Here is a 9,770-nt window from a genome sequence, read left to right on the forward strand (position 1 = left end):
TAGAAAACATCTTTTTATTACTTTCACCATACAGTCACAAACAAGCATATCCATGTAACTTACAGGCAACGTTACGTCACGGTCACAAATTTTCGTTACGATAAAATAAAATTGAAATTGAAAATGGAAGCTTCCCCTCTTAGGATTTCACAAGCACTCTGCCCCTGGCTGATACTGAACAAGATATATTGGTTGTCTAGGGGGCCTTGAGTCTCCGTTCGGGGATCCACGCCGCGGTGCAGTTGGGGCTGCATCAGGCATGTGACTGTGCCGCCATATTGCTTGCCGGCAAAGCTCGCCAACCCAGGTAGATTTTGCACCTCGAATGTAACTTGAGGGACTCGCGTTCAACTCCGAGTTCCAATCGAACGGGCTACGTGTGTCACAAATTTATGCGGAGTATTATAGTACATAAGGAACTATCATGCTTACACCAACATCTGGAACGCCTCAGCTGAACAATTTAGCAAATGAAAACACCAATGCAACGATTATTATCATCACCGATGATGTGACATTGTTACCCTGACCTCGAACATTTGCGGAATCTTGCGCGGGACTCTGAAAAACTACTGCGCGCACGCCACCACCTGAGCAGACGAGATGTCCATTTTCACAAGTTGGGCGAGTCTCGCACGACAGTCCAGAACTTGTCACCCAAAGCATTTTCTTGCAGTCAAACCTGACAGAGATTTTCTTCTCCGTTGCGCAAGAATCATTGCATTGTTTACTCATGAGCGGAGACTCATTCAAATCCATTAGATTCGTCCTCCGGAAGTACTTCGGCCCACTGCAATGACCGAACAACCCACTTTTAGATTTGAATACATCCGCGCGGATTATTTCATAAACGGCGCAGTCACAAATAATCGGATTTTTCTTCAGCTGAACAGTTGTCTTTCGAAAGTTACAGACGTTTTGAATAAAATCTAAATTTCTGATGTTATTTTCGTTCAGGTTGATTATACCTGCAACCGTTTCTGAGTCCTCATTCTCGAATACGCCTTTGGAAATGTACGTGATATTGTTTTTATTGAGATTCAACTTCATCAAATTTTTGAGATGGCCGAGTTTGGGTAAAAATTCAAACAATGGAGAACGCAAGATGAATAACCGCTCTAATCCTTTAACACCTTGAAAGGCATTCGTATCCATCCTTTTCAGCGGGCTGTTGAACATTTCTATATTTTCTATGGTTAACCCGTCAAGGTCTCCCGCTTTTATTTCCGTGATGTTATTTCTTCCTGAAATTATAAGATTCCCAATTTTCGATTTGTATCCGAGTTGTGTTATGTCCAGCAATGATGATAGCTCCGCATTTTCGCAGTAGATGTCGATAGTGCCGCCCATGACCTGAAAAGATCGATGTACCGTACGTGAAATAAATCAGGTATATCATCAAGAATCAATCACTAAGAATGTATGTTTGCTACAGATCAGATAGGAGTGAGACAGTCTAGAACTAGGTTATGATTTCTCACAATAGGGGGCAGTAAACCATTGCAAATAGCTCTAAACGAAGTATTCAAATAAGGAAAGGATACCAACAAGTATAACCGCCATGAAAACAGAAGCTAATTCCCCAGGTGCACACAGCAGAAATAGTATTGCCATAAAATGTACATAAGCCGACTCATCCCAATATATCACCCCAATAATTTCATCAAAACGGCATGGAAACGCACCTGCACACAACGACACCTAGCGGGACAGGGCAATTCTTCCTCGTCGTCTGCATCACCAGAAGCGCCGCCTGCCAAAGATTTGTGGGAAATGTGGAGAAGGAACGCAAAGAGCGCCATGATGTACGTTCTTCGCGTCATAGCCGCGCCCGATTGTGGTACCCCTTAGTCTTGGAGATGCTGAAAAGACAACGCATTATATTGGTAAGAAACACGTTACAATCTAGTAATCAGCGCAGAATCGTTCTGCTTCGTCCGGGGCGCATACAAGACGTCACGCAGGGCCATCCAGTGATTTTAGGGACATGGTATTTATACCGACCACTCGGTACCCTCGTGAGCCAATCCCCCACAACCAATCAGTGGACCCGATTTATCCTCCCGTCCGGTGCGCACCAGTGAGAAGACTAGGAACTAATGAAGATACATTACGTTTTTGCCAACTTCGTAGTTAAAAGATTACACTACAAGTCTGGCTCATCAAAAGCCTGCTCTCTCCTAGGCCTTAATCCCAACTTTTCGCCTGTCTTATCAATGGGTTATCAGGGCAAATCTTGATAACATCGATCCACATAGAACAGCTTTCGTGGGGGTCGATAAACTAAAACCAGCTAGAGCAAATAAACGTAATGTACGAAACCTTGCCAACAATTTTCTGTTCGACCTGCGGAACGCCGAAGCATGACTACCTTTTTTCCGATGCATTTATATCTTAACGCTGGAATGATATTCCAGTGGCGACGATATGTGAGCAATTTTGGCGGAGGTCATCAATCTTACTCCGAGTCAATGTTGAGTACCTCCGGATAAAAACACATTCTCTTTGATCGGCCATGTTAGAAACACGTGCTCTGTCAAGTGCTAGCCATGTTTGTGATACGTTATCTATGGGCGTTATCTGAGCTAACGGTTAGCAGATGTGAAGACATTGCATGGTGTGGTATGCTAGGTCGTACTGTGCTAACCTTAGCTTAGTAACATATTGTACAATTTTGTGGCAAGTCGATTTTGCTCATATTTCTTTTCGTATGTATTAAGTAAATCATAAAATCAATTATGTGTTAAGTGTTGAAGTTTAGCCAGCGTTGACGGATAGCAATTTGGACGATAGATGTGAATACTAGTCTAGTGTCGAGACTAATGGATCATGATTAATTGTATCAGGCTCTCTTAATAGAAAATATTATTGAAAATTCTGATTGTATCCACACGAATATAGACTGTCTGTCGTAGAAGCTACAACGAGCAGTTTTGTAGTGCTACAGAGAGTCAATATAGACTCTGACGCATAAAGTGTAGTTCTTATCTCAATCTATGTTGACATTGTCTTGATTGTGAAAAACTCAGACATGTACACGTCTAAGGGGTCAGTTGTGATGTCTCATGCAATCACATCAATCTGGGTATTCGTCAATATTAGAAAAACACGACCAATCATTTCAAGCGCGCCTTTCCTGACAGAGTGATCCACAGCAGTGTTTTTGTTTGAATTTACCATCGGAGAGAAGGATAGGAAATTGGACATCACCGCCCTGTCATCTGATCATAATAGACCCAATGGATACCTCGAGTTATGGACGAAGCATCAGAATGGGTGCTGCAAAAATATGCATTTTGATCGGTGGTGGGTAGCGAGTTCTATGTTCTTCTTCTTAACGCAGCATGCACACCGTCCTCACATTCACAGCATCAGCGCCATATACATGTACAAGAAGAGTTGATTGACTCGATTCTGTTAGTGATATCTAATTATTCCCGTCATGCTTCGACCCCTCACAGACTAATGGATTCCTGTTGGTGAAGGGGGCTGGCAGGAAGCACATTGATTAGCTACAGTCGCTGCACGTTTGCGACTTGACATTCTTTCAAAAGCAGCCATTTACAGTGAGCATTTTGCGAAGAATAGTAAATTTTCCATTTATCATATCCTAAGTGTGAAGTAAAGAACAGATCTTATGATATAGTGATTTTTTTTACTTTTATCATGAGAATACCAATACCATGCCAGCTATAGCCCAGATTATTTCTAAGAATGAAATATGTTTGATAGACAACCAATCGCACAGGTTCTTTTGCGTATATCCTTGCACGGCCCAAGCGACCGGTCTTATCCGGATGCCATCGAATAAAACGGTCTAGTTTTCGGGCGATTTCCAACACACCATCTCATGATACAAATTACGTATTGGAATGTTACTTCAGCAGCAGACAGTAACTCGTCGAGCCTGGGCGATACCGCTAATCGGCAAGTACAAGATTGTCTAAATACTTCCCAGGTCGGCTTCCAACTTGCGAAACTTTACCCGTTCTGGTTTTACGTTAGTAATAGTTTTCCGACACCCGCTGATCCATAATGTGTGGCCGGGGAAGTGCTCTCGCAGCTCATTAAGATTTCAAGCTCTTGTTTCTTGCTAACCCGCAGAAAGTTTGGCAAACGGAATTCCTCGCTCACTGTCGATGAGTGTTTAGCAGTTCCAGCATCAACAGCGAAAGCGACAAAAAGCCAACGACAATGAGACGAAGAAGAAGTGTGATACCCGAACACCATCCACATAGGTGCGATTAAAGGGTAGGTCTCCAGTACTTCCTCAGGAAATTATGATAATTATCTTGTACCAGTGCATGTAGTTGCACTGCCGCGAGATGTTGGCACTCGAAAATGGAAAATTCGGCGCTTTACTCATTATTGACCTTACTTCGAACCATTTTGCGAGTTTGCTTTGCCAAGGAAAGAATATTGCATTTTGTCTGGCCTCACGTCTCAGCCTACCTGCACCGTTTTGTAAATAATTTAGGTAATTAATGTTTCGAAACCATCTGAAAGGAATTCTCTTCCTTGTCTTTCCCTTGTTAAACTTTTTACAGAATTCTGACATCTATTTCTTCTGGCAAGAGCAATTATCCACACTGAGAACGTGATGGGGGGGGGGGGGGACTTTCGTTAACAGTAGAGTAGCTGGTCCAGTGCCAGGTTTTTTGTCGGACCAAATATTCGAAAAAGCCCATGTTCAACTGCTGTTCACATGGAACCCTTCTCCACTTCGGTCTTCAAAGTTCTCGTTTGAATATTTGCTACTACCACCAAGATCTGCACCCGCGGCGGCTCGACCCGGGCGCGCGCCCTGGGCTTCTGCGCTCACCGCGGCGACTTTCCCACTCGACGGCTGTTTTTAGAGTATACATGTATGCATGTATGTTTAAAGTGAAAAATTGTTTGCATTATGCAGCTAAGTGGAATTTGAAAAAAATCAATGTGGGGGTTAAGTTAAACATGTGCATTACAGTGCCAGACTTTTATCGAGCGGTCGTGAACCAGCATCCTCATGTCAGCTAGCCTGGTTTTTTTATACATTCCTTAACGATGTAAATGGAGGGAAACGGCCGCCGCATATACAACCAGCATACCAAAGTCTTCTTTTGTTCTCATTGCTATTGAATTTTTTCCACATTGTTCAATGTCCCTATTCAGAACTGAAGGCGCATTCTGTGTTCTACTTAATCCGGTTCAGTTCTATTGATCGTGACAGAGCCGATCAATAGAATTGAACCGGATATAGTAGAACAAGAATACGCTAATTGTTCTCAATTAAGACATTATCCAGTATGGTGATTTTGGCAGAAATGAATGTTGTTGTTTTTTGAGGCAACATTCCGCAGATTTACTGATTTAATAAGGCATACCTAATTGCTCATTATGGTGCAATTCACACCATTGACATCGTTCGTGTTTTTCTCTGAGATTCCCGATGTTTTGGTGCGATTTTCTCATTAGTGAATCACAGAATGATAAATAGCTGTCTTTCGCCTGCGGTGCGCCCACTGTGACATAATTCACAAATAAAATCTGAAATGCACAACGTCGTCAGTCACATTACTTTTCCCAACTGTTTTCGACTGTTATTCATTTATTGGTTTGAACTGAATGACTTACCCCAGATCACAGAAAATAATCTGCCCCGACAAATTTCTCGTGCAACAAGTCTATATTCCCCGTATGACATTCTTAGCTCATCTTGACATTGAGACGACAACGAAACGGCAGTGACCTTTCGATGGAATACACGACCCTTTTAAGAATTTGAACTCTTTTGACAATTTTCAAGGCCTATTTATAAGTGACTTAAGTCGCGATATATCACGAAATAGGCGTATTCTCATATACTGTTGGTGTCTATTCTAAAGATGTCGTGATAATGAAACTGGAGTCTTGAATACCTACCCTTTATCTCACACGGGTTAGACGCATTGATACAATTGAAACACGTTGAAAGGGATAACATATGCATGTTTGGTAGAAATTGTGTGTCCTGGGTTGACAAAGTCAAACACAATACTAGGCTTTTGCGTGCGACCGGTGTAGAAGTTTAAAATGTCCTAGGATAGAATGCCCGGGAAACAAAAGATAGTAGTATGCGTTTCAATCTCTGAGCTATTGACGGTCAGGGTCTCTATAGAACCATGTTGTAGAATACAATAGGGCCGGACACTTTTTTCGGGGGGGCATTTGTTACTGTTACACCGGTCTAAGATTGATGCATAGTTTTTGGGGCCTGTATCGAAAGGGCCCTTTAACGCTATGGGTTACAGGTCAACACTGACAGATATTGTTAATCGATGATGATCAAATTGTCAAAGGAAACCCACCCAAAACAGGTCCCAGCAAAATTACTCTGCCGTAAGAAATGCCACACACTGTAGAAATAAGTCTGTATATAAATGCTAAGTACCTAACAAAACGAAATTACAACTTTCCATAATCGATGTTAAAACATCTGGTGAAATGACTTCATAATACTACTCAATCAAAATGAATTAAGGTGCAGTTAATTACTTAATAAACTAATCAGCTAAGTCATAGAAAACATCACAGGTTGGAAGTTAAGCTACGTTATTTTGCTGTGAGAGGTGCAAAGCAACTGCTGAAATGAAAAGCACTTCATCACGTACTTTAGGTAGATCGAAGATTGGTAAAACGATTCGTTAATTACCGCATACGATAATTAACTTGCTCAATGGTGAAATTGCGTTCGTCTAGGTTGTTGCGAGTTATGTAAACTTATCATTAAAGTAAGGTAAACTTAACCAACGAATACGATAAAATCCGAAATTTGTCTGTAACATTCCGTCGTTCCAGCTCAAACTGTATTGTTATTCTTTGCACATTCATTCATAGGTTTGAGAATGGGAGACGCAGATCCATCCAGAGAGCACCGATCGGTGCGACCTCGGAGACGAGAGGGGGTCTTGGGGCCTTGCCGAATATAAAAAAAGCAAGCTAACCTGTCATCTGACTTAAATTGCTCTCGAAGACACCTTCATTTTATATTTTGTGCCCAAAAACGCTGCCAAATCTGTTTTTTGTCTTTTAGCAGTATTTGCCTGAAACTTCGGTCAAATTACATAGAATTGTCAACTTGAAGTTATGAAAGGCATCGTAATCAATTACATCGTATGTAGAACATGGCCTGAAATTGTATACAATTCTTTGTGACTGCACAAGCAGCATTACAAATGACAGCATTCCGACATAACAATCAGAAGAAGTCGTCTCTTTTGTCAAACCAATTGCACCGTGATAATATCATGTATTTATTTCATATGGTCTGAATATACCCCTACATGATGCTGACAAAAATATATACACGTACATACAGAGTGCTGAATTGTCGACATTTATATATGCCTATTACCAGTAGTTTACTGCCCTTTCACCCCGTACATCCTTACAAGCACCGAGCTAGGATTAGGATAGAACTACATGTACATAGTTTTCCTCTGGTTTCAGATGAAAATACACGCTGCTTGGTTATGTAAGCACTGTTTGAAGTGGGGTTTATGAATAGAATACCTGATCGGGTGGACGTGCCGTCCACAGCACATCTGCAGGTATAAGGAGATGAATGCTGCCTTGAAAACTACTGCTTTTACTATTTGTCCATAAGCGCAGCGACTGTCCATGAAAGATGTTTGAGAGCTTATTTTGTTGACTAGTTGAAACCAAAGTATTCTCAACCAACAGGAATTCATGTTCGCCGTCTCGTCTCTTCGCTTTAACCTGTAATAACCCACATCTGGCTAGCATATAAGTTCGCATAACGACAGGTTCTTATTGAGAGCGGCTACGGTCAAGTCAAATTTAGATTGAAATCTTGGAAGCAACTTGATCCAAATCTTGGTGACTTACTGAATTGTTTACTTAGTAAAATTTAAAGATAAAGATATTTCGATTGGTTTGCTAACACGTTCAAAACATGTCTGTTTACTGAATAAATTGGATACAGATGATCATTTGCATGTATATTTTGTATATTTAGTTAAGTTTTCTTTTAACTTGGGCTCGATAAGACGATTTGATATGACGAAAGACCCCGGAACGAATACAAAATATCAGAAAAGGTAACGGGACATAGCCCATGAGGCCGACAGTAGTTCATCAAAGCCCACTGCAGTAGGCGAACTCATGCTGTCTTCAAATCGGCGATTTCTGTACAAATCACATCCACATTTTCATTGCTGCAGAAAATATTCTCGATTCTTACTGCTGGCCTCTGATACAAATCCTGCTCATTAGAAACCAACATAATTTCGATGATAGCCACTTCGGTAGGATTTCTCAAGGGATTTCCTAGGAACTACGCTAAGTAGAGTAGAATACAGCGGATTAGCAAAGAAATCCACCTTTCCATTCATTTGTACTGTTGGAAGCAATTGGCAACCTATTCCTCATTAGGAATCTACTACTTTGCAGACAGTGCTTGGGAATAATAATGCAAAGATGTGATATTTACTGTTTATTCCTTTATGGTTACACCTATTCATGTACGTATCGTACATCTCCATATCTATTACACTAAGAAAATTACATTATTACCTGAAGAAGCTTTTTCAAGTTCATCATTTTTTTATGATGATGATAATGAAGGGAGTACACTGTATTTTTTATAAGATTTTACCAAATGAAGGTATTTATGCTATGGGTGTCCGCCTCGATATTCCTTAGATGAAGAATAAGACGAAATGACGCTGGACACCAAGTAGGCCTACCTGCAAAATGAGAAGCACGATCTACTACGTCCTCCTCTTAATGACCTTTCGGATAGCACTTAGATAGTACCTCATAATGCCATTAACATCATTCTGGTAAGAGTTTCATTCTGTCTGGCTCCTACTGAGTGAGCATTCAGTTATCGTCTCGAACTGCCAGATACACTGATATCCACAAGTGCTAATAGTATTGCTTTCAGTGATAGCATGATTAACTCGGTACAGTTCAAGGACCAAAATATAAGCGACCTCAAAATAATACGGCCGATTCAGCCCACTTCAAGAAGAACGAGAAGAAAATATTTAGAAAAAAATGCTCAAGAGAAGGGGAAAAAGGTCAGAGCAACATCAACATTAACAGCAACAACGAAAAAAACACCACCAACAACAACAGCAGCGACAACAACGACGATAACGACGCCTAAATTCCTCGTCCACTTGGCAATGAATCACTCATAGAAGTGAAGGGTTTTTGAACGTTTTAAAAACCCTTAACGGTTTTGCGGCCAGAATAGATGTGCACCCACGGACGTTTTTCAACGAAATGACAAACCCAATTAATTAAAATTAATCGTGTATTTACAACTTTTCGGGGTACCGGTTTTAACCGGGCAATATATCGAATTCGACTCTTCGACAGAATTCAATAACGCAGAGATTTAACGCTGTCCGAAATTAATAAATAAAAACTCACCTGCCTTGAGATTCCTTCGCTTACTACATGTAACTGATAGTCCGCAAAATGAAAGTTGATTTTAAATGAAAGAAGATTTAATTTAATTCTTCAAGTATAAACCTTGAATAAGCTTACTTAAACCGCCGGGATTGAAGAACGTAAAACATATTAAAATTTAGTCTTTAGAGAGTTATTGGAAGAAAACAGAATTTGAAATAAAGAGCTCACCTGCACGCAGATTCCTTCACTTAATTACCATGTAGTCCGTAATCTCGCATTCCGGCAGGTCCCTGGGGAGCTGCAGACGGCTTGTTGCGCCCGCTAACAAGTTATGAATGATATGGAGTTATCAATGGTGCGCGTTCCGG

At 40.9% G+C, this 9,770-nt stretch overlaps 1 protein-coding gene across 1 annotated transcript; it reads right to left on the bottom strand.

The window, feature by feature from the left end:
- LOC135494667 (amphoterin-induced protein 2-like) lies at window positions 1-9,770 on the bottom strand. Its single transcript, XM_064782861.1, has 3 exons — window positions 9,631-9,770; window positions 1,686-1,862; window positions 1-1,353 (listed from the first exon to the last, which is right to left on the bottom strand). The coding sequence occupies exons 2-3, from the start codon at window positions 1,821-1,823 to the stop codon at window positions 451-453; spliced, it is 1,041 nt and encodes a 346-aa protein (XP_064638931.1). The 5' UTR covers window positions 1,824-1,862; window positions 9,631-9,770; the 3' UTR covers window positions 1-450.

The sequence above is a fragment of the Lineus longissimus genome, chromosome 10, assembly GCF_910592395.1.
Source record: "Lineus longissimus chromosome 10, tnLinLong1.2, whole genome shotgun sequence".
NCBI classification, from domain to species: domain Eukaryota; kingdom Metazoa; phylum Nemertea; class Pilidiophora; order Heteronemertea; family Lineidae; genus Lineus; species Lineus longissimus.

Excerpts from the sequence above, each read along its gene's own strand:
- LOC135494667 (XM_064782861.1), bottom strand. The coding sequence starts at position 1,823 with ATGACGCGAAGAACGTACATCATGGCGCTCTTTGCGTTCCTTCTCCAC. Across the intron at positions 1,354-1,685 it reads CTAGGTGTCGTTGTGTGCAG|GTCATGGGCGGCACTATCGA; the intron begins GTGCGTTTCCAT and ends CGATCTTTTCAG.